The 26,637-nt window shown below is 39.7% G+C and overlaps 1 protein-coding gene across 1 annotated transcript; it reads right to left on the minus strand.

The window, feature by feature from the left end:
- Positions 1 to 1,857: 1,857 nt before the first annotated feature.
- Positions 1,858 to 16,760, minus strand: LOC139742274 (uncharacterized). Its single transcript, XM_071652853.1, has 2 exons — positions 16,078 to 16,760; positions 1,858 to 3,412 (listed from the first exon to the last, which is right to left on the minus strand). The coding sequence occupies exon 2, from the start codon at positions 3,301 to 3,303 to the stop codon at positions 2,131 to 2,133; it is 1,173 nt and encodes a 390-aa protein (XP_071508954.1). The 5' UTR covers positions 3,304 to 3,412; positions 16,078 to 16,760; the 3' UTR covers positions 1,858 to 2,130.
- Positions 16,761 to 26,637: the final 9,877 nt, after the last annotated feature.

Below are 26,637 nucleotides of genomic sequence, written 5' to 3' on the forward strand. Positions count from 1 at the left end.
TTGTCATTTAGATGAACATTGAACTGATATACAGTAATTGTGATTTGTGAACCGCATACAAGTACATCAATATTGTAAAATACACATGCACTTCTGGTATGCGCCAGCCAATGGCTGAGAAAAAAACTTGAGAGGGCAAAACCGAAGTGATTATTCATGTGTTTATCTCTTCAGTGCCTCGAAAATACAAACATAATTTACAAAATGCACGCCGCAACGGCTGAGAAATCATGATAATCTACTATGCCGTTCTCATCTCATCGGAATGTGATCATTGAAATATGTTGGAATATCTGGAATATTTTAATTGCAAGAATGCCTAGACGTGGTTTTACTTTGTGCACGGGTCAACCCATGACCCTATAGTGTACATTCATTAGTTACATCAAACCTGTTTCGTGTCATACTCAGATTTTCAGGAAAAAAAATAATTTCATATTCGCCTAAAGTGCAGCAAATTTTGATTGAAGTCAATTGCCACGCCTCAAAGAAAGAAGAAGAAAAAAGCAAGAATTTTAACTGCAAAGAAAAAAACGGCGCGTTTACAGATGTACCTTTTGTGAAGAGTCAACAATGGTCCCCGTATTTCCAAACAGGTACATTCGTTACCGTAAAAATAGAAGTCGATAACAGGCCATTATATCGAGACAGCAGCATGTGCTTTTCCTATATCCCGTTTGCTTTAAGATTTTAGAGAGCTACGTCTTCATAAAGAATTGAAACAAGCTGGGCCAATAATGCAATTAATATCCAATTAACATCATTTTGTTCATAATTACGATATACTGTGTAGGCAGCATAAACAGCACTAGGAATGCACACTTCGTTCAAATAGCAACTACTTGTGTCAAACACACCAAAAAAAAAGTTACCCACTAATTCTGAGTCATCACCTCTCCATCTTATATGTAACGCTGGCTCATCCATGAATAAAAAGAATAATATCAGTAAGTTTTGAATAGAATGAATACACAATATATCTGATAGCTCTCACTCTCTTTCTGTTCCTATTCACACTCTGACTGGCCTTTAATTGCCACATACTGGGCAAGATATGGTTGGGGAGGAAAACCTCACATATTCAGAAGTTTCCGACATTCTAACCATTAAATATTCTTCCATGTTCTCCCTATATGGACAAACATGACTGTTGAATGAGAGTGTCATCCTCTTTCAAAGCGTGAATATGTCCCACTTACTACGTACAAATTAAATCCTCTTAAACAATCAAAATGTTTCGATATTCAGTAACAATGTATCTCACCGAGCAGAGATAATGTAAAAAAAAAGAGAGAAATAATAAGTTCAATCAATTGAATAATTCTCTTATGAAGCCAAATCCCCAATATGACTCTTAAAGAATCATGATATCAATAGCGCCAAAGCTTTCGCGACTGTTTATTTTCTTAATCACTTCCTAGCCGTAAATCGGCAGCACTCATTTGGAATGTAGCCCTCTAGTTTATCACTACGCATGCGCGTTGGAATGAAACCTCCCACATGGCATCCGTTCCACGTCACATCGAATGGAATGAGAGAAGTGTTCAGGAATGAAGATTGGAATGATCTTCAGTGAAGGAGAAATATGATTTCTTACAAGATAAAAGAAAAAAGGTAGCACGAATAAAGTGAATAATACGCCTTCGCTCTCTTAACTTCAGCAAACAGGCGGTGTTGCGCGTCAACTACCCCTGAAAGTCTAAATTTTTGAAGAGGAAACGCTTGCCTCGCTCACTCCTACTGCAGGCTGATGAAGCGAAAACCCAGTAATAATTATAAAAACTTGCAAAGCCAAAGGGGAAAAAATCGTCTCGTCGAAAGGATGACTGGCAGCGTACCACGTGACTGCACAGCAGGAGTCACGTGGAGCATACTCGGTGTCCCGTCTCTCCAAACTTTATCTGCAAAGCGCATCTCCCATTTTCGATTGTCTCATGGAATAATATCAATACAATATGGAATGAAGAATAGGAATGTCTGAATCAACATGCATACAAAAGATAGGCTATCATTGTTCAGCAGAAATTTACAAGTCCAGGGGAGGCAGAAAATAGAAATCGCTTAGGCTTGAATAGCGTAATCGAGAAGATTCTAGAAACTATGCAGGCGCGAGTGACAGTCGCTGCGACCTCAGACACTCTCGTTGCTGGCAGGTGGGGAGTACCACGGGCTGGTGTCACCGTGGCACACGCTGTCGTCGCTGAAGTAGACGCTATTGGCGCTTCCACACACGCTGCTCGTACTCCCACAAATGCTCTCCGAGTCTCCGATCCCACTCTCGGAAGAACTTCGGCTACTCCGCGCATGTCGCATCGACGTGCACGTTATCGCCGTGAACTCGGGCTCGGGCTCGGTCTTGACCACGGCGGCAATCGGCGAAGGCACCTCGGGCTCGATGTTCTCAAAGGCATCCATGGCGATCGCCTCCCCCTGCTCGCTCTCGCCGTCGATCTGGTCGTCCCGGAGTTCCATCAGGAAGTTGATGTAGCGAATCGTAAGACGGAGGATCTCGTTTTTGCTCAGCTTTTTGTCGACGGGATGCGTCGGCAAAAGTCGTCTCAGTTCGGCAAAGGCCGAGTTGACGTTTTGTTGGCGCCACCTCTCTCGGCTGTTTGTGAACATGCGTCGGCCAACCTTGCCCGTGCCGGGTCGATCCATGATGGGCGCATGCATAGCCTGACGGGGCAGGTGGTAGACCTTTTGGCTGCGTGGATGGACGGTGAATGTCTGGTGATGCGGGTTCTGCTGTGTCTGGTGCTGAGGTTGCTGATGCAATTCGGAAAGTCCCTGGCTCGACAAAGAGGAGTTGACCACGGTGGGAAAGGTCCAGGTGACCTGGGGGGAGAAATGCATTCGTTTTGCGTTCTTGTTCTGCATGCTGTCGACATTGGCGGTGATGTCTGGTTTGTCGTCGGGCTTCAATCCTGCCAGCATCAACTGAGGAGTCCCCGGCATGGTCGGGGACAAGGTTTCGTCAAACTCCGACGTGTCGACTTTAATCTGGACACGATCTGTAGGGAGGGTTGGGCTTTGCACCTGTGGAAGAGCGAGGCTGCCGCACCGAGGCGTGGGCGCGACCGTCGAGTCGATATTTGCGAGTTTCTCGGGGAGGGTGAGCGTGATCTGCGGCGGGCGAGTTTTGATGGGTTGCTGCAAATTAATCGGGCTCACTTTTGCGGGCTCGACGTCCAGCGGGGAGGTTGCGGACAGGTTGAAGCTGCCGCGCCCCAGTTTTAGGGTCAGCGAAGGACCCATCGAGGAGAGGTTGGTTTGGAATGTGGGCGGAGCTGCCATGTCAATCATTGTGATGACGGTGTTTTATAATTCACGGGTCAGTTCGAGATTGATGAGTCAAATTGTTTCGGTGATGAAGACGATGATAGCCGAGGTTGGGTGGATGCTATGAGAACACCTGTGTAAGGACGATAACGTGAAAAGAATGATGACAATGAATATTATTGATTTTACGTGGAACAAATAAAAGATTCAACAAAACAATGACAAAAAAGGAAATAATGAATCAGACGCTACATCGGGACTTATGATCATGATTTGATACTTGCTTTGAGCTCTCCAAGTGTCAATTTAAGACAAAGAGAGGATAGGGAAAGAGCAAAGCACTGACCCCAATACCTTCCGCACTTTGGAAACCTCGTAATCTCAGGAACAACGGAAGACATGCATAGGAAACACTTTGTTTTTCATTCGAACATAGCTAATGTTGAAACGTTTACACTAGGGAAGGAAATGGTAAAGGCACCTAAAAATAGCTGAATATATCACAATATTACAAAGATGTCGTTTGTGAGGTGCTCCTGAATCGTGTTTCTTTTCACGAAAAAAACAAGCTCATAACTTGTAGTCTTGAAATGTCAAGAAATTGATGTCATTTGTCACAGAAAACATAACGTGACGTTTGTCAGTAAAAGAACAACAAAAAAGGAAGCAAAGTTCATGCATCAACTGCATCAACGAACAGAAGATCCATCAAGTGACGTTAAAAGCAAGATATAGCTCTTAAGGTATTGGAGTACACATCGTTATGGTTTTCAACTGTCTCCTATTCAGGCATGAAAATAGTAAAGATCTATTTTTTCTTTAATTGTGCCCGCTGCACACCCCTCTATCACTTGGCACGTACGCAATTGTCGTCGATAAACCCCGCTAACAAGCCCCGTTTTCCTGTAACTCTTTAAAAAAAGTAATATATGCACCTCAAAAGTATATCAAGTGTGTGGGGAATTTCCATATATCGTTTTGAGAGAATCTTTGGTGTCAAATGGCACACGGTTTTTCGTCGTGATCGCGACACGATCTGGTTAGATATCTATACTCGAACACTCATTTCCTAGTAGAAACGATTATGACACATTGATTTACGATCCTTACGCTTCATTGTTCTATTCATGGACCCATGTTCCATCTCCCCCCTTCTCTTTATACCTCTCATTCTAATTCTCTTCCTCCTCTTCTTATCCCATACGAATCGGAAAACATAAGTAATCTGATATGAGATTCGCTGTGAAGAATGTTACAACACATGGTTAATAATTTAGTTTCATTTTCATTTCCTTTCATTTCTTCGCATTTCCATCCACCAAACAATTTCCCACAATCATAACACAGCGCAACTGTATAAACACAAAGTATTTCCAATATTTAGAGCAGCTCGTGGATCGTTATGTAATAAGGTAACAAACTTTGGACAAAGTCATTAAGAATTAGTTAACGCTGTACTAGATATTGGGTAATTTATTAGGCAGTTTGGAACGAATGATAACAAAATGAGGGCAACAGAACGACCGAGATTCCTCATTCTGACTAAGCGCAATCGGACTTTCAAAAAGAAAGTATACGCAGAAGGGGTCTTACATGTATGTTTAAGAATAGGAGTGAAAGCAACACAATCGTTCAGGGATATTTTTTAATGTCTAATATCGAATAGAAAATTGTCGTGACCTTTTTTGAGTGGCACGATTCCGACATGACCAAAACTCTGAACGAACTTCACACTCAGTCTAACGACTATACAGTATATCCGGTTGTATGTACTTGATCATTCTTCCTCCGGAATTGAAAGCGTGTTTACATCGCGGCTGCCTGAGAAAAAAAAAAATAGGTTGTGAACGCACATGCACTTCTCTTTCAGAAAGCAAAACAAAACGCACACCACGCATGCCAAAACTACGAATGATGCCTGTTAAATATAATTATTTAGCCCATTACTCCGTCGTGAAATTGCGAACACGAAAATACTATTGCGTGCCTTCGAAGCCCGTGGATTGACCGACTATTTCCCTTTCTAGAACACGAGTATTGATAGTGAAAATAAAGCCCAGTTTATACAGACTGTTTTATCAACAGTACGCCAACAGAAACCTAGCACGGAATCACTTTAAACAGCTGCGTAATGGAGTATTGAATGCTCGCTGTTAATTAATCAGCGGTTGTCAACACAAAAGGCGGCTCTTTATCTTCTTGTTGACTCTCGAAAAAAAAAGAAGAAGTGAAATTCAAGCGGGAGACAGGCCTTGTCGTGTGACTTTATCAAGAATGAGGCCAGCCTCCTAGCGTCATTGTATTTTAAGTAGATTTTGGAGATTTCTGTTTTTCAATTAGCCTTCCGATAGCAATGCAACAATGAATGCGATCAAGCTTCTTACAAACAGTTGCATACTTCAACTGGAATAATGTAAATTTCATCAGTAGCTGCTACGTCGGGCAAGACATATTGGACAGGAAATACCCTCGTACAAGATTTTTGGGTTATCATGAGAATCCCGCAATATAGAAATGAGAGTAAGAAAGGAAACCATAATGAAAAAAGGACGTTAAAATGTATACTGTACAGAAGGTCTGTAATGCGAGGATGTAGTTTGATATAATGTACCAAGGAGATATAGACGAGCTGGTATACCCCCTTGGCTGTACTGCAATAGATGACAGTTGTCTATTGATTCGTACAGGCGACATACAGTTGGGGGCGCTATGCATATGAAGACAGTTGAGGGTAGTGTGGGATACGGGCGATATACTCTTGGGAGATAATGCGTGGCGTTTGTTCCTCTCCAACATACGCAATACATAGCGAAGGATTTCCATGACGCCTCGACCTATCATCCTAGAAAACACCAACTCGCGATTGTTCGGCAGACCTGTCAGAAGATTCCCCTGTAATCCCAATGGTCCGTGTCATGTTTCTCCCCAGGTTGTACCAGATACTAGTACTCATTTTTCGAATTTTACCTAATTACGTGGTCCCCAGCAGCAACTTAGAGGCAACAATCAAGTTAAAGGGATCGTATAGTTTTGGTTGAGACATGATTTCAGGTTTCTAACATTTTTTGGGAATAATGAGAAACCTCTTATGAAATATGATAGAGCATGTAAATCCACGAGGAATTCAACGTTTATTTGATAAAAACTGGTTTTAAAATGGCTGAGATATCCAAAACAGAGCAATTCTAATAAGTGTGGGACCCACACTTTATTACGATCGCTTTGTTTTACTTTGTTTTTGGATGTTTAAGTCATTCCAAACCCGATTTTCATCAAATAAACTTTGAATTCCTCTTAAAATGGTATCCTCTGTACTATTTCATAAGTGTTTTCTTGGTATCTCGCAAAAAGTTAAAAGCCCAATTCTCTTCTCCACCAATACTATACCATCCCTTTAAAATTATAAATCGCATTTCCTCAATACTTCCTACCACTTAGGTAGACACAAGTAGAGACTCTAACGTAACGATGAAATCATAAACCCCCATGACCACGGTGAGATTCGCTGATGATCATAACGTTGGACAATACAGTAGATTCTAACATTAATGCAGCCATAAGAAACGATACTAAAACCATGCAAAGACGGCCTACTTCACCAAGGAAGTAGGCTCTCCTATACCTCCTTGGTTGCATTGTGTTCATGTCGATTTGACGCCTTGTATGTTCAGGTTTCATTTAAGAGAGTGACACTATAAAGACTAACTAGTCCGAGATGAACGGATCATTTAAGACAAGAGAAAAGATAAAAGAAAAGAAGAAAAGACACGGAAGAAAATAGAATTCAGAGAAGGGAAAAGAAGAGAAGAGAAGAGAAGTACCGAGAAAAGGAAATAATAGAAAAAATGAAATACAGGGTTAAAGCGGAGAAAAGAAGAGAAAGGTAAACAAAATCGAAAATAAGAAAAAGTAGGTATAATCATGGACCTAATCCATGGTATAATAGACGTGAAGGAACTGGACCGGAGTCCCCGTCAGCGGGAGAGCCGAAAATGACCCGGAAAGAGGAAACGTACCCTTTCCGGGGTACAATGTCCACTTCCTGCCAAGTTGTCTTGCCTGGGTCTAGGCATAAATCTTTCGTTCTTATGTACATGCTGGATCACACGCTGCTTCAACAAAATAAGTGAGAAAAAGGGTACTCATAAAATCATGTACGGCAATAAGCAAATACAAAAACAAGACAATGTATCAGTTATTATTATCATCAAAGCAATATTTCATGTGCGGCACAGAACTGAGCGGTATACCTCATGACCTCTTGCAAAAGTTCATTGATTTTGCTTGAGGATGAAAAGAAAAAAGCGTAGGGTAGTTTTCATGACCCGCCAATATGTAAACAGGTCATGACCAACTAACCTAAAATCAGCAGCCAAATACTACCAAGGGAAAATATATGCACTGAACTCCTTGCAAATCAGTACCCAGTAGCTGCCATAAAAAGAAAATACACTTGACAAATTTGACACTTGGGGTTACCTCCGAGTCTCGACCAATAAAAATTAATACTCTCATTTTAAAAATCAATGAGCATTTGTTTCCTGTTGGTTACTCATTCGCCAGGCAGCCCCGAGTGTTCTCTTTGTGACAGATATCACTTTTGTCACTTCTGCGTCGAGAAGGCAATCAATATAGAGTCAGAGTAACAGTATACTTTGAACGCTAACCGACACTTGGACGCCAGACTTTACGGGCCAGTTATGTTATATTCATACTTAACCTATATACTCGTATCGAATCGCAGCTTCTGCGCGCTTTCTGAATGAAACAGAAGAATAGAACAAAAACTGTGAAAATCCAAACAACATGAGGAAAGTCCAAATGAGATATAAAAGAACTGCATACTAGAAACTGCAGTATTATGGAAATTGACTGCATAATCGAACTATACATTTATGCTCGAGTATAAAGGTTTTTAGGATAGATGTACAGTCGTAAGTTTTCCCCGCATCTTTTACAGGTTCTATAGAAGGATGTAACCATGCAGGGAGGTGGAATAGTCCCACCTCCCTGATGTAACTATGCATTAGCCCAATGCCTATAAGCAGTGGAGAAGTTTTCAATAAAATTTGACACATGGTACGCCATGGTTCCGTGAGCATGGTTACTTAGATTCACACTTGTGATACTGGAAGGAGCGTTATTCATTCCTTCTTAGGGAGGACTATTTTAAGAATTTTATAGGTGATTTTAGTACATAATTTGGGAAGTAAGAACTGCGTTGTTACATGTTCTGTCTCCATAGCGATAGACGGTACATGTATCGTATGTCGAGTTGAGTTGAGACGTTCGATTATGCCCGTGCCAATAAACGTTGGTGGGAACTCCCGGTATGGACTTCCAACGCGCCACTAGCCTGCGGTCCCTAATTATCACCAATTAACCCCGACTGCTCATCTTAAAACGATTACAGAATTAACCGCTATAGTCCTCTCCCGGCACTCCAATATTAGTAAATCGTCTACTCCATGGTATGACCAAAATGGTGGCTCTAATTTACAAAAGTGATACACGAAGGCAATGAAACACACACAGAAGAGGTCTTTAAAGGTCATGCAGATTCATTTTAGAGTTAATATCTTGAAATTGGTTATGTATAGAATGATTATTGCTACAACACTAATACGATGGAGTCAGTGTTCAATAACGTTAGTTGCAGATTATTACACCGGGACTTACTTCTCTTTTTTTTTATGTAGCTCAATGTGTGTTTGAAATCAGTGCTCTCATAGGGGCTTGCAAATGACCCTAGCAGACGTCAGTAACGAGTCCATCATGAAGGATGATAAATAAAATGTGCAAACTACTGCCGCTGTTGCCATTCGTAAAGACCCCGAGTCGTTTTTTTAAGCGCAACGTCAATTATGCGATTACCACTGTCCCCATTCGTGGTCGTGCAAAACGCGACTGCCATTAGGAGCTACAGGTGCAGGGGGGACGCGTGGCGGGGGCAGACAGGGATAACATTCCTCATCAGCTACTTGATTTACGGCGCCCGAAATCATGCGAGACTAATAATAATCGAATTGTTTCGGCACGAGCCGAAATAGTGCCAACTTGAAACATTCCTCTTAACTCGATTTCAGGAGGCCAAATTCCAAAATGTCGCAGACGATAACACTTTGAACAACATCAACAGCTCCCGCATCTGGGCATGATGGTGTTCGGAGGTTTTAGTTTTCTTATTTCCTTCTCCGTTACTTGTTCCTGTTCAATTCAAATGACGACAAATCCTGGAATGATTACGTAACACTATACGCAGAAATACAGCCACTTTGAAGAAGTGGGGGAGACCAAGGGGAAACCACTGCGGAGGGAGGAGTCAAATGAATACAAACACCTTCTGCGACGAACGAAATAAGATGGTACCGCTGGATGAAGAGTAAAAGGAAAGTAGAGGGCTAGTTAAAGGGACTGTACAGCACCGGTTGAGGTGGGGATTCTCGTTTTGAACATTCCTCAGTGAGATAATGAGAAACCTCTTATGAAATATGAATGAGCATGTAATTTTAAGAAGGATTCAACGTTTATTTGATGAAAATTGGGTTTCAAAAAAGTGATAATAATAAAAGGCGACAGGTCACGCCTTTTATTAGGATCTCTTTGTTTTACCTTGTTTTTGGATATCTCAGCCATTTCAAAACCGATTTTCATCAAATAAACTTTTTGATACCCCTTAGAACTGCATGCTCTTTGACATCTCATAGAGTGGTTTCTGAATATCTCGCAAAACGTTAAAGGGGAAGGCTAGTAACTGATCAGTGGGAATCAGTGGAAATGCTGGGAGATGATTGTTCCAATCCTTATGGGATTCATTCAAGAGTTCATTGTATATCTATTGTTGTGTGAAAATGATTTGCTTCAGAATGGTCTCATATTCAAGTAATGTGCAGTTTAATGCTTCCAGGTTAGCGTCCCTGGTCAGTGACGGAGCATTAATCTGCACATTACTTGAATATGAGACCGTTCTGAAGCAAATCATTCTCACACAACAATAGATATACAATGAACTCTTGAATGAATCCCATAAGGATTGGAACAATCATCTCCCAGCATTTCCACTGATTCCCACTGATCAGTTACTAGCCTTCCCCTTTAAAGCTAAATCCTCACCTCGACCAGAACTGTACACACCCTAAGTTTAAAGGTACTGTGTACCATTCATTGGGAGCAGTGATTAAAAAAAAATGTTCAAGATGTCACATTGGATGCATATGTGTAGGTCAGTTGTATCGCAAAACATCCTACCATCTAAAAAATCCCTTCGCAATAATGACTAAAATATAAGGAGATATTACTATTTTTTCTCAATAAACTATAACTGTAGACGGTTTAGTCTAGAAACATTTGTATTACAATTATTGTTCACATTTTGTGTATTTAACAATACTGAACATTGATTATACTAATTCAATTTTTTACATTGGTTGTTTCTGTCACTAACTCACATATCTGAACTATTTTGAAGTACTTAAGCTGAGTTTTTGTTTCATCTACGAATGGTAAATAATGCCTTGAAAAGGGAAGTTTTCCGAGTTATGTGCCACTTCAATAAACTTCTAGACAAGAATAATGATTCGTATGGGCAGTAGACTAGATCCGTTACGAATGGTCACGTGACGAAATGGGAAGAAAAGTGATCGATGGAAATGCGATGAATTGAAAATCACCACAAAGTGAATACATTTAAGTTACTGGGAGGTCTAAGTCACAGCGGTAATGAGCCACACACGGTCAAGAAAAAGGATATGACCCGTCTACTTACAGGTATTGTGACGTCACGGTTTTTATGCTATTTTAAGTACATGGATTGCTGGTGAAAGATTCCGTTTTTGTTATTGCTATGAGACAACAGCTTCATTTGGAGGTCTGCTGGTGTCTAGCTACGTGAACGTCAGCTATATCTGCATAGGAATTAGCAGGAAAATCTTGGGTAAACAAGCAACAATCTTAGGGAAAAGTATATCGTCTCCAAGAGGATGAATCAACTCTTCGATAGCCGGGAAAGCGCGTGTTTGGTCGGGATCAGCCCGTCCCACGGGATACCACCAGCCCAGCGGTGACGGCCTGTCTGTGCTGCTTGCCCCCGTAAACGGGCACCACTTGCACATGATCAAGAAAACAAGTTGAACGAATCCATCGCAGCGCAACCAAACAAAAATCATGTCCCGTAAAAATAATAAATCACTTGCTTAACAGGCTACACAAACTGTTGCTGTAAATTCTATCCTCAACGGGTCTTGTGAGATTTCTACTGCTAATCCCATGCTCCAACAATGGGCCTGAGCAAGACGCCCCGAAAGTGGTTCTGTCTACAATAAGTTGATAACGACTCGGTCTTGGAGCCCAGCACCCAATAAGAGATACGTCATATTTGTTGTTTCAGTTTTGTGGTACTTACAGCAGACAGCATCTAGACTGGGTCTCTTTACACTTCCCCCAACCCCCTGCCCACCCCACCCCTTCCCGACGATGGTCGAAGGGTGTAAATAAAATATGAAAAGAAAATTGCTGCGATTTCTTTACTGGTGGCAAATTAATCGGACGGTAGTGGTCTGTTTGTATTTTGTAGTTTTTAGGGAATAACAGAAAAATCAACGCCATATTTTAGTAGAGTCCGTTAGATGGACAACAGAAAATCAATGCATTGTTCGAACCGATCTCTTAATCGAACGGTATAGTGGTCAGTTTGTATTTTGTCATTATTAGGGAATAACAGAAAAATCAATGCCATGTTTTAGTAGAGCCCGTTAGGTGGACAAAAGAATGATAATCAGTGATTTGTTTGAACAGAGTTCTTAGATGACATGGCCTTGGGAATGAATCAGAATAATGTCTTCGTCGTTTTGTTTTTGTTTGTTTTTTCCTCGGGGAGAATGACAGACCAGCATTTTTTTTTTCATGATTTATGCGCCCTGTTTATGGAATTGCCCCTTTAACGAACACAAACTGTTGAGGGCGCCACACTAGCTTCCCGTGTAGCGAGTAAGACGAGCTTCACGGTTCGCCACACTTTGCTCCCTTTAAAGTGACATTTCTTACCATACTCAATTTGATTTTCAACGATGAGAATATTAAGCTCGTACATAGAGAGCAGTGAAAGTTACATTCAAATTGGACACACAAAAAAAAAAACCAACCCGTGTATAAGCACGCTGATATCAGTCGCAGCCATGCAAATCAGAAGAGACGGTGATGTTGTCACCGTCAAAATTTCGTTAGGTTTGCACAAAATTCTTCATTAGAATTCCTTTATGACATACAATCATGAATTAGAAATTGTCTCATTCACACCGTTCGTTTTCGTCCAGTTGTAATGACTTAGCAGTAACGACGTTTTGCAATGGAGAATGCGGATGATTTTATGATATTTCAATGTGCATACCAATGAGAGAATATTGTGTGATGATGCTTTGCTGTGACTATAATCTATATGTGATACATAAATAAAATTAGAACTTTTACATTTTCCTTATTTTTGCCAGATTGTTATGACATATTCATGTTTTCCTCTTTTTGTGCGTGTAACCTTACTGTTCGTATTATTACAGTCATCTCAATGATTGAGTGGATTTTCGCTTTAACCATTCCCAAGACAGTACATTGTAGTTCTTCACACACAGGCAAAGTGAAGGAGACGACACTCTATGGTATATGTGGGTGAGCCAGCCGCCGCAGAATACCCATCCTTTTTCCTGCGCTTAAAGAACCTAAATATACGATTTTCAAACCTATAGAAAGACGACTATAATTTGTAATCAAGTTCTTTTTTCTTTTACCTCATAATTATCATATCGCTGATTAAGTACATAACAAAATAGTATAAAGGTGCGTGCTAATGAAACAAGGAGTGTTAAGAATGCGTCGATGGCATGATTCCTATATAGATACATTGCAAATATCAGTGACTCTCTTTTTTAATCAAGATTGATAAGTGAAATAACGCTTGGCAGGGGCGGATCCAGGAATTCTGTAAAGAAGGGGGCAACTAATATTTCTGGTGCCACTTCCGGGTTTCATTTCATTTTTTTTTTCTTTTCATTTCTTTTGTTTGTAATGATAAGTAAAGGGGGCGTGCGCCCCTTGCGCCCCCTTTAGATCCGCCACTGCTTGGTGTTTATTTGCTTGTTATCAGTTATTAAATGTTATCACAACAATCACGTAGCTGCATGGCCGATTATTGACCATTCTCACAGCTAAGACAATGTACAGACCAAATATCATTTATACGCATCAAAAGCAAAACGTCCATTGAAGCCCGCATTGGAGGTAGGATTTTTAAAGTTTGAGATAACTTTCTAGGTCCTGTTAAACTAACACATTGTCAAGTTTTCCCTTTGCATGAAGATAGTCTCTAGGAAAAACCAAGAAGAATATTAAGATTGGCCAAAATTCATAATCAGTGAGTTTTCTGGAACAGCTTCCTTGTTTATATAAAGGTTCTTTTTTTATATAGAAATTCAGTGAGCAATCCTGCTCTTTCCTTATATTTTATAGTTTTGTTAGGTTTTTTTTAGGATAAAGGACTGCCATATAATTTGGAGAATCAAACATTTGTTTATGGTTATGAGGCAGTAATAGATAATAGAACATGAGGGATTCGACAGACAAGAGCGTGATTCCATGCGCCTAGAAAAAAAAAATCACACACACACACTAGAGTTTCAGAGTTGTTTGCTTTACCACCCACGGTGCCAAAATCATGACAAAGGCAGGCACATTTGACGAAGATTTACTACAATCAACATGCGACATTCTAATGTCATTGACACCCACTGCTGAAGTTTAATGGAGAAAAATCTGACAGAACTTTAGAGTATAAACCTACCGCTTTTCGATGACACAGACTTTTCACGATGCCATAGTCAAAGACGCTCAATGCTAAGACATTCGCCAGATGTGTGGAGCATCCAGAGGTGGTATCGGGATTTTTGAACTACTAACTCAGCCTTGGTCGGCAATTTAGTCCTTTAAATTAAGTGGGGCCCCAGTCAGTTAGTTTTATCCCAGCCCAGAACCAGCGCAATAATCACTCGTTGATTTTTGTCAATGTCAACAACAGCGAACGGCGCGTGGCAGAAATAATGCTCAAGTTGTCCGCAAAATGTCCGCTATATAGATGGGAGATAGTTGGCGGTCCTTCAACCTATCACGGAGGTGCCTGAACCTATACTTGCCGCTGCCTGCTGCTCCGAAAAGATCATGATTCTTCCATTCATTAGCCCCCCCCCCCTCCAATAATGACAGGGGTCTAGGAATCAAACCAACAACGAAATAATTAGCGGCAACGTCGCGTTTACTCTGAAGGTTCAATGTCACGTTTGTCGGGGTGCACTCGGAACACAGTGACACGACAAGATAGAAAGGAGCGTCCTTAAAACACACAACACACCTGTTAAATGGTTGTTATTGATTTTCCCTCCAATCCAATCCCCTCTATCCCCCTTGTGTATTATGTGTGTGTGTTTGTGTGTGTATGTGTGTGTGCTATAGCCCTTTTCCTGTGAGTAAACGTTATGATTTCCTCTTAGTTGGTATTGGAATGGCCTCGTAGTCGTAAATATCAACAATATGCTGCCGTCCAACAGTGATGAGAGACGTCACGTGTGTATAATCATTGAACTCGGGGAAAGCGACATGAGCTTGAACTCTACGAGCTGACGTAAATATATTGTGATCACTACGAGAGAGTCTATAATGTTGTATTTACGAATGTCAGTATAAAATAAAGCAAGGCCGTGGACGTTGAACGTGCCAAGCTCAATTAAGGAGAGTTGTCGGATTTTCACTGATACTGTACGCGTGGGACTATGCGGAGAGACAGAATTCTTGACAATTTGAGCTAAACAGAAAATGAATCGGTATTATCTCTTGTATCAGAATAACGTTGAGAAAGAGGTAGCATGACCGAAGTATCCAAGGCCTTACACACACACAAACACACACACATACATCAATATACACACATATATTAACGTAGGCCTACACATGAATATATCTATATGCTAATTTTGGTAGTCGGCGTTATATTGATAACTCCATTGTTTATTCAAAGTCATTCAGTAAATGCTAATATACTAAAAATGAGTAATCTGTGCTTTTTATCACGCGATTTGAGTTCTGTCCAGCTTGTTCTATCTTTTATCAGCAAGTATTATGCACTTTTTGAGTCCCTCATTTTTCCCACGAACTTGTTACTGAGATTCCAACTTTTTAAAGCAGTACACAAATATCGATATGATACATTAAAGAATAAAAGCAGTCAAAGAACACAAATTATGACACAAAGTACGTACGATCGTGATTCCCGCTAACGTCTAGTGATGAGACGAACAAGATATCAAGCAATTACTCGGATGGTCACTCGACCTGTGCAAACTGATGCAGCAGACAGTTAGCGAAAAATTCTCGGGCGGGAAAATCAAGGATGCGTTTAATTTTAGGGGGAGGGAGTACGAACGTTACCACCGTATTGCCGCGTGATATACGTAGGTGTTCTCGGTCATAGCTACACGAGGGAAATTATCATATCCCTAAACGTAAAAGCAAAACAAACAACCAAAGCTAGAAATAAGACGGTGTATGTCCTGCTCATCAAACGATTACTCCGATGTATCTATTACCCAGGATGATGGAACAGCTCAATTTTGTTTATCTGCATACTTTACAAATTTATTAGACCGATAAAATCTTAAATGCCAGGACTACAGACCCGATATTGTATGCCACAACTCTTTAAAAAAATGATTTAGCTTTCAGCTTTGCGTAGCAAGAGGTGGTGAAAGTAGGCACACCTACCCTAGTCACGTTCATGTGAGTAGATCCCTGCCGACTGCTCCTCATGCGGCGAGGCTTGGTGAAGATTTGGGATTAATCCTCTAGCGGGTTTAGCTAGCCAGCCCTCCGAGCACTTCTCGGCGACAAACAAGCCTAGAACGCATGCACAGACTTGTTCGGTATCTCCCCTCCTCCAACGAGGGATCGAAGCAGCATATGGAAACGCGAAAGTATATGAATCTCTCCCCCAGAAAAGCGGAACATTTGCCACCACTGTTGTCAGGATACTATGGTAAATCCCCAGGTCATGCTAGTGGATCTGTCGGTGTAAGCCCTTGCGCCTTCACTTTCTCTCTGGTTTTAGGAAGTCGCCGTGGTTGAGCAAGAGCACAGGTGGTTATGTTGTTGATGTTGTTTTCAGGTGGAAGAACGAGGATCGCAGAGTTCTGCGTTAAACCAGCACGTCGTATAACCACTTGACCTGTTATCCAACGATGTCTGTGCTCGCAAGTCCAATTCTTGCCCCTCCCCAGTTCCTTCGGGACTGGGCGCACTTGATTACGGGAACAAATTTCAGCCAGCAGAAACTTCACTGTGTATATTTTCATTCAGGTTTCCGCGCATGTAGTCAGCTTAACAGCTTGCAAACGTCCACTGTTTGATTTAGAAATTCACTACATACAACGATATCGGCGACGGTTCTCTGCATCGTAGGCACACCGCCGAGCATTAGGTCTCCACTCCCCTGGAATGTTCAGTTTTTTTCTTTCGGAATGTAAATACAACTGTACGTCTGTCCCAATCGGTCGCGTGCTTTACGTGTGCGAGCGAGTTGGCGTTCGCGTTGGCAGACGACAACTTGTTGCTACCCGGGGCACGAGCCAGGATTTTACTATGTGTACCTGGCTACCAGAGCCTCCCTTCTAATTTTATAGTGCCCTATCCTAAATCCGCACGATCACATACGAAACTTTCCTGGCAGTGTTACTATAGAAAGGTAGGCGGGACTAAACGGGCGTACGCGTGCCTGATCAGCTGGCATGTCAATCAACTGCGCTGTGTCTTGAGAGTTTTGACCAATCAGGAGAGAGCGATTGGAAGCGCAGTGAGCGATTTCTACTTCTCGTCTGTCTCATATGCCTGGTTTCGGCTCGTGGTATGGGGTGTGTGATTGGTCGAAATTTCCACACGCGCGCTTGCAAAATAATGTACACGAATCCGCAAGGTTACCCCATCGTATCGGTTACCCTTCTGACCTTATTCTTTTTACTCGCCTTTTTCTGCCTTTCTCGTCTAAAATGCGTCTGGTAGAGGGAAGGAAAGCAGGTTTTTTCCCCCCTATCGTTTGCCTAAAAGAGAAAAGAGTAGACAAGTCCCACATGAGGTTTTGCTATTGACTAAGAAGGAACTAATGTCGCAAGATGGGAAAATCTGGCTTAATAGGAGACGATATCTTAAACATTTACGAGATTTGACGACCCGAGTAGGAAAGGAATCGTTCACCTTTTTTTATGTTTTTTACATGTCTCACCACGTCCCCATGTACTGGGTTGATGACATGTAAACATGGACGTCTCTTTGCTATGATGGAAAAAAAAAAATGTATCTGATTCCTTAACAACTACATGGCAACGAAGATCTTTTAGATTTGAGTAAACGCAAAACATAAATTGTATATTATAGATTTGTTATACATTGCGTTTGCCACAATGAGCAAGAGGGTTTACCCGTTTTGTTTGAGCGGGGGTTTAATCAAACATATCACAGTATCATGAAAGTATAAATCGTACTTTAAGGTTATAAGAAAAGTAGAATCCATTTAGATTCAGACATATTCACTCACACAAAAAAAAACCAGAAAAAACCCACAAACAAATAAGGTGTTTATTTTCCGGGTTTTATTCTGATGATTGCATGAAGGAATTCATAAAAATCATGAAAGCTTCATGCAAGTCTGTCATCATTCTTTAAATCTGTTCAGCTACATAATATATCCCTTTTCTACATATCGTATCGAAGCAAATTAATCAGGACTGTTGAGGTTAATGTGTAACATTGCGCCGAATCCTTGAAAGTTCGTTTTATTTTCCTTCATTTCCGCCTCATTGCTGTTTTCTAGCATGTTCTCGTCCTAAAGCTGCACATAACAAATAATAACGCAGACACATTGGGGCCAGTTGAGGTCGGAAGTGCGATGAGAGAGAAAAAGACCCCTCTGTATGTCCCTGTCTATGTTAGCTTCTGGCGTTACCTTCATTTCCGCTCTCTTACGACTATTTCTGAGCAAGTGTTTTCACGCCTCTTTTTTTCAATCGTTTTTCAATGCACCCTGCTGTTTGGTTGTTGTGCTCTTCATTTCAATAATACCCTTTTATGTAAAGTATGACTAAAAACCTGCTTTCTGCCTAAATGCATTGAAGCTGATCCAAGAGTGATTTTACCCTTTGATCATCGGTAGATCTTATCATTAAATGTTAGTAGGACTTGCACAGGTTGTTTGACCAACCAATGCTGCCAAAGGAAGGTACACACCCTCATATAATCATAATCTCAAATTGTCATTAACATGATATACGAACAGGTTGTCATTGGTAATGGCGGGGTTAACCAGATCATAAGACAGAAGGTTTTTGGTCTTGGTGTTCGGCAGTCATCAACTGTATAAGACAATGAGCGACACCATGGCAAACCCTACAAATCATTTCGTAGCCACATTCGAAATGTTAAAGGGATGGTACAGTATTGGTGGAGATCAAAATTGGGCTTTAACTTTTTTGTGAGATACCAAGAAAGCACTTATGAAATAGTACAGAGCATACCAGAGGAATTCAAAGTTTATTTGATGAAAATCGGGTTAGGAATAGCTGGAACATCCAAAAATAAAGTAAAACAAAAAGATTGTTATAAAGTGTGGGTCCCACACTTTATTAGGATCACGCTGTTTTGGATATCTCAGCCATTTCAAAATCAATTTTCATCAAATAAACGTTGAAATCCTCATAGAATTACATGCTCTTTCATATTTCATGAGAGGTTTCTCACTATCTCACCAAAAAATGATAAAAACCTGAAGTTAAGTCTGAACCAAAACTATACGATCCCTTAAAAATAGCTTTTTCCAAAACTCCGTTTTGGAGTGTTAGTGTTCAATTGACCGGTAACATTAACACTTGATTTTGTTTTATGTTTCTCTTGTTCTTTCTTTCTTTCTTTCTTTCTTTCTTTTTTCTTTCTTTCTTTCTTTCGTTCTTTCTGTCCCTTTTCTCTCTCTTCGAACCTCGTCCAGTGAAAAATGTGTGCAATTGTTAATTTTTATCCTTGTAAGTTGATCATTCTTGCTGCCAAAAACTCTTCATGTGATGGTGAAACGGGAATGTAACGACAAATCAGTGTCATGAAGCAGAGTGGTGTTCAAATGCAATGTCGGAATTAAGGAACTATAGCGCAGCATGTCTTTGATGCACCGACGCTCCTATCACGACCACGCGAGATATTCTCAATGATCTCTACTCGAAAGACAGTAGAGTAAGATCAGTGGGTATGCTATGTTCAGCGAAATGTCGAGACGTTGGCTGCTATATACGAAGAATGCTGAATCAGTGTAGCCTTTCGTCGCAATGCCGTTCTGATCAATGCGACGCGGGCACAAGTGCCCAGCGAAAATTTGCGACTCCAATATCGGCCAAGAGTAGGTTGGGGGCGCTCTTTGCAATCATCACTGGGGATGTAAAGCCGCTTAATGCTGATAGTTAAATCCCAGGCTTTACTACTAATCCGTGTTGGCAGATTAGGCACCCTCTTTTTCCTCATCATCCATTCCCTGTGGATCAAAAATCTGGAGAATTATTCAGTTTGTTTGTTCGATAAAAGAATAAAAAGGAAAACGATTAAGAAAATAAACTGCAAGAATATCAGAATATCAAACTCATCTTTGTCGCGTGCCGGTGGAAAGCATCACCGTTACACTTGTTTTGCTCAGTTTATACTATATTTTTTTTCTTTCTGAGGTAGGGGAAATTTAAGGATATGAGGATGTAATGTGTTACATAATATTTGTTAAATTTTGAGTTTAATATACATCAGTATACAGTATATTAAGATATATACAGATTTGATACTGCAAATATGATTTTGTTGTTGGTATTGTATGATTATCATACATTTTTGTGTTTATTTGTATGTATGTGTTCATGCAGGGCCTCCAAGAACAACAGTGTTTAACCCACTGACGGAGCCACCCTGTGAAAATAAAACATATAAATAAATAAATAAATAAATAAATATAATACTCTTATATAATACACTTTGTAGAGTTTTTGTCATTGTTAATAGATTATTAACTCTAATATTGTACATCGTCTCCTTTCATCTTGCAGTGTATGTTGGTGTAATAGATCAATACAATGAATGATGTGACTGTAGGAAACTATATACACGTAAGTTGGCGATGACATCATTACCTTTTGCAACATCAAAGTTCCTGCACTATTTCTACAATGCTATTATATAGAAACTATTTCTTTTTCTTTGAAACGAATTTTCTAAACTATTTCTTAAATATTTTAAAGTAGAAATTATTTTACAGAGTATTTCTCTTTCTTTTTTTTTTTTGGGGGGGGGGGAAGGGAGGTATGTTAAATATTTCCCAACCATTGTCTTATTCTGCACTATCTCCTCAGCGACATCAATAAGCATTCATTTCCTGACCAGCAATGACCAGTGTATTACTTGCCTGTAAAATTGTAGGTTAAAATGTAATTCTATGGTGAATGTAAATGGACTTTCGAATATTTTCAAAATGTTTTGCTTTTTGCTGATCCCCATGTGTGTGTGTGTGTGTGTGTGTGTGTGTGTGTGTGTGTGTAGGCCTAGGTTTATAGCCTATAATATGTTGGTGCGGACACGGGCACGTGTGTTAGGCAGGTGTACATGGCTTTGGGAAAATGATGCAAAATAGCTATTTTATTAGTTCACGTGTGAAGACTACAGTCCGTATTTCATGATCTTATTTGTTCTTTTATATGAGCTCCCATGTGGAGACTTTTTTTTCCTTTCTTATGAGCTCCTCAGTGGAGACAATTGTTATTATGAACTCCCCAGTCTAGATGTACTATTAGCTTAGGTTTAAATGAAGTCATATATTGATTTGATGTCAGTACTAGCTGGGACATTTTTCCTTTTCAATAGGGCCCCATTTTCCCATAAAACAGCAACTTCATTGCTTTGCTTGATTTGCATGTTGTAGTGTTGACGGATACCATATTTTCAGTAAATCATATCAAATTTACAATTTCCATACATTAGAGTGGCTTGCCTCCAGTTTTAATGAACTTGTAACGGTGCTGCTTCACTTTTTATCTTCTCATCGAAGTGATCATAGAAAAAATAGTTGCTCTTTAAGATTTCTCATGTTTTCAAGCGATAGTGTCATTGTCCTTTGAAAAGAAATCTTTGTCAAATTTTCCTTGTCTCAACGCAAAGAATTAAAATCATGCTCACCCATTCAAATCGTTCTATTAATGCAACGATATAACACGTTTACTGGTTATTTTGTCAAAGTCAACATTATCGTGGCGTGGAGTTTCCCTCTAACTTTGAAGATTATCAGTGCACAAAACATCTCCATAGAAACTCCAAAGTATTCTTTGATATATCTTCGAATATTAGTCTTTATGCAGACGATTGCATTTTGTATAGGCGTATCAATTCACTTGAAGACTGTGATGATTTACAAGGGGATCTTGATGCTTTGGGTAAATGGTCTAAGGCATGGCATCTTGATTTTAATGTTAATAAATGTAAGATAATATAAATGTCACGGAAAAGAACAAAATATGATTATGATTATGTTTTATATAGAAAGAAATTAAGTAAAATTCAGTCAGAAAAATATTTAGGAATAATCATTAATGAAACACGTAACTGGAACGATCATTGAAATGAAATGTATGTCAAATGTAGTAAAATTATTGGTGTCATAAAAAGGAATTTTTTACATTGTCCCTCACATGTTTTAATCAGTTTATGTAATTCACATATAGTCCATGTTTAGAATATTGTGCTGCTGCATGGGATCCATACAGGTTATCTCACATTAACGTACTTGAACGTGTTCAGAAGAGGTTTGTTAGACTATTGTTTCGTGACTGGGAAACAAGTTATGACACGTTGTTACAAAAGATACATTTTTCGAAATTAATCACAAGACGTAAATATTTCAGACTTATAATGTTTTACAGAATGACAAATGATATGGTGAACACTGGACAACATAGAATTACACGAGAGAACAGATTTGGTAGAAATGATCATAATAAGAAAGTATATGTCCCGTTTGCAAGAACTGATTATTTCAAATGTTCTTTTTATCTCAAGACTTCACAGGAATGGAATTCATTGCCAAGTAACATTGTAACCAGTACATCTCTTTCTCGTTTTAGATATTTTTTATATTAAGACAATTTTTATGTATGTGAATTTATTTTACAATGTATTATGTAACATATATGTTTCATTTGGTGAACGTCTAACCTTATTCTGTCTGACGTAATATTAACGTGCATATATTATGATATAGACTTTTTTTTTAAATATATTTATCAATCTTTTTTATATCCCGCTTGTATACCCTGCAATATGGTTTGTTGCTTTAGATGATTATACCTCTGTTGCAATATCACTTATCAACATATTTATATTGGTTATCCATTTTTTGTGCAATATTGCTGTTCCGAAGGCCAGAGCTAGATTTCATTTTCATTTTACTGTATTATATTATACTTAAGTGTATTTAGATTTTTGTATTTCAATGTTCCGATCATGATTTTTAATTTGTTTAATTTGGTGTGTTATCTACTTCAGGGGTGCAGACATGCATGGGTGTTCGTAACTTTTTTTGCACCCCTAGACATGTTGTTTTAATTTGTCTGAATAAATACAACACAATACAATATAATACAATACAATACAATATTCAAACGACATCTGCACTTCTTCACAGACAGTCACAGGAAAGCGCGTGGCACGAACACACACGAACACACACACACACACACACACACATACACACACACATACACGCACACACATACACACACACACACACACACACACACACACACACACTCACACACATGATGATGGTGACCCCATTGCACCAAAATTGTGTGGACAATGAGCACTCATGCACTTGCGGACAAGGAGGAGGATTAGAGAAGTGGCCAGACACTCTTTTCGCTCCTTCAAAATCCCCACCGTAATGAGATTTTCTAAAAATAACTCTCCCCTCGCTCGGTACTCAAGCCGTCTTTGACGTCACATCCCGTAAGGGTCAAAGGGTCATTAACTCCCCCACGCTAACGGGTTGACATTAGCAGTTACATGGGGGGATAATAAAAGAGTTAACCTTGGGGTCATTAAATCTCGGGACGCATTTGCGTCAGAGATGGCTTGTTTATACCGGAAATGGAGGATGTTGGCAAAGTTATCTGATAAACCCTTCTTTCTTGGGTCTTCCAAGTCTAGGTAACTTCAAGAACAAACTGGCTTTCAGTTCAAAAGAGCATACATAATCTTTGTTTATGGGGTAGTTGTTGACTTCTATTTTTTACTATACAGATTAAGGTTTTTCACCTTCAGCTAAGAGCTCGTTCTAAAAATAAGTTGTGTCTGATTTGAGAAAACTGCTTCAATTACAGGCAGCTGGTTTCCATAACAGTTTGACTAGATTTGAAGGCACTACTAAAACAGTTCGGCATTTCTTCTTGGAAAATCTCCCTGACTGCAGACTTGCGATGTTGACGAACGGAAATGACACTGAAATTTCATTCCATCATGAGCATTCAACTAATCAATTAATGATCGCCAATGCTTCAAAAAATCAGGTAAAACTTTTAATGTAAACCCGACAGCCATATTATGATAATTATGTCACCTGCCCGCCAGTGAGACACGTAAAGTGCAGATCAGCTCAATGTGCTTGGCTTGACGTAAAATCCTCTGTATGTTTCTTTGACGGTCTACTGTTTTGCGTTCTGATAACTGCTCAAAGTCTCAGAGATAAAAACTTCATTTTTCGTGTCGTATCTCGATTCATGTCATCGATGGCCATATGCCTACTTATATTTTTGCATTGCATATAATATACGTATTTGCTTGTTTAGTTGTTTGAGGATGGGGTGAGAGAGAGGGTGGGGAAAGAAGAAAGGGAAAGAACACATTTTTGATGAAAGAAGTGAAACTAATACGTTATGATTATCCAAACGTTAAAATCTGACTATACATGGTGTCCTATATGGATTGTCCTCTTCGATAGATATAGAGTTGACGTCATAATGGGCATTTTGTAATGCAATGTACTCATTGGTTTTGTCGTGCTGGGTGTCTGTTTTTATTTCGTGAGTGATACTGATGTCATACTTCGAATATGAGATGTTGAAGATACATCGACTCCCATTTTTGTCATTTATCACATGGTTGATACAGGAAAACCAGCTTCGCAACAGTGCTTCTTGCGCAGTAGGTGTTAGAAAAACATTCATTATCTATAGCCCACATGATGAATCTTGCTTCCTTTGAAGTTCTTTGTTTTCCTCTTATTTTGTTGCTGTTGTCCTTGCTGATCAACTTACTTCTTTTTAGATTTTTTGGCTCAGTTACGCAACTGGCCGTGACCTGCCATCCCATAGTCGACGTACAATTTAATACCACTGGTTTGCGGTTCCCTCGTGCGAGGGCACACGAGTGGTTATGCTGTGTATGCTGTTCTTTATGAATATACTTGGAAGATAATGAATGCAAGTCAACTTATCCTTTCCTTTTCTTTCCTGTGTCCTCGTGAAATCACCTTATTTCCTTTCTCAAGAGAGAGAGAGAGACAGACGGACAGGGGTAGAGATTTTGAATTCTTGGTTGTCTGCTTTGATTAAATTAATCATTTTCTTTTCTTTTTGTTTCTCTTCTGAAGGACCACGAGCAAACCTTGCCTCTTCATCTCTGCGAATAGCTAAAATATCTTCCACAAATCACCCTTAATTATGTTATTAATGATGGACCAAAATACTACGATGTACTATGGTTTGCGCTTGCTCTTTAAATATTTTCTTATTCTTGCTTGTCTGAGGCTCTGCTGTGCTATACCTATACTACATCTGCTATTACATTTTTTTTCTTTGCTCTAAACTGATTTCTGCTCCTGTTAGGGAAAAGTGGTCGGATAAAATAATCTTGTAAGATTCATATGTGTCCCTAAAACGAACTATGGTGTTCACATTCATGCATCAAGCCTTACTCAAATTCTTCTCTTATATTTCACTATTTTTTTTTTCAATTGAGAATTCCGAACGCAGAAGATATATGCAGGTTGTATACAAGAAACTCGTATTCTATTCATTAAATCACAGTGATTATGACTGCTAGTGCTAATATTTGTATTGCTTCTGCATCGGTATTGTAGATAGTTACAATTTTTCATTAGCATCATAATCACCACCATTAAATATCCGTGCTTTATGCCCTTTAAAAACAAACAAAAACGACTGTCACTAAAAAGCTGATACGAAGTAAAGATTACTAATACACGAATCTTTGATACTGCAACAAAAATGTTAACTTTTAACTCTAACTTTAACAAATGAGAAAAAAAACCCACCACGCATTTACACAGAAGGAAGAAAGTGCCCTCCTACTCAAATTAGTCCTATGTGAACGGTAATTACGTAATGATGGTTGCCTACATTTCCTGACCAGAAATCGTTTTGACGCCGTTACGAAATAGGAACTCGGAGCTAGAAGGCCCAATTTTTTTAACTCAGCTCAAATTGTTTTGACGCCATAGTTTGCGTTTACACGAAGTTAACCTCATCACATATGGTGTAATTTATTTATAAGATATTGTTTCTAGTTACTGTATTGTTCTACCGTGATTGCTTGATTTATATTATTTTCCTACGTTTGGGGTGGGTGTTTTGCTTTGCTTTTTTCTTACCAGTCCTTGTTAGTGCTAGGGTAGTCACGCTGGCATACTCAAAGGGGTCTAGGGCAATTATCCCATATGCTATTACCCCAGGCCCTTCCCTTGACCCTAACACTAATCCTAATCCTGAACCTATTCCTACCCTAACTCAAACTCTAACCCTAAGCCTAACCCTTACCCTAATCTTTAGCCGGGGGGGGGGGGGGGGGGGGGTAATTGCCCTGATACGTATTCAAAACACCGTAAACTCACTAGCCCATATTCACGAAGGTGCACATGGTTTAAACCATGGTTTAGGCCCTATGCAAATTTCTCCTGCAGCGTAAATACGATTGACAGATAGCGTAAGCCAACAAACGTCTATAGCAACAAACGTGCGTTAGCACTCGTATGTTAAAGGGATCGTATAGTTTTAGTTTAGTTTTTGTTTTAGTTGAGACCTAACTTCAGGTTTCTAACATTCTTGTGAGATATATAATGAGCAACCTCTGATGAAATATCAAAGGACATGTAATTCCAACATGTATTCAGCGTTTATCTGATGAAAATTGGTTTTGATAAATGCCGTGACTGAGATATCCAAAACAGAGCAATCCTGATTAAAGGTG

Source organism: Diadema antillarum, unplaced genomic scaffold (assembly GCF_040938485.1).
Source record: "Diadema antillarum isolate AM-2024a unplaced genomic scaffold, OU_Dant_1.0 seq00000993_RagTag, whole genome shotgun sequence".
Lineage (NCBI taxonomy): Eukaryota > Metazoa > Echinodermata > Echinoidea > Diadematoida > Diadematidae > Diadema > Diadema antillarum.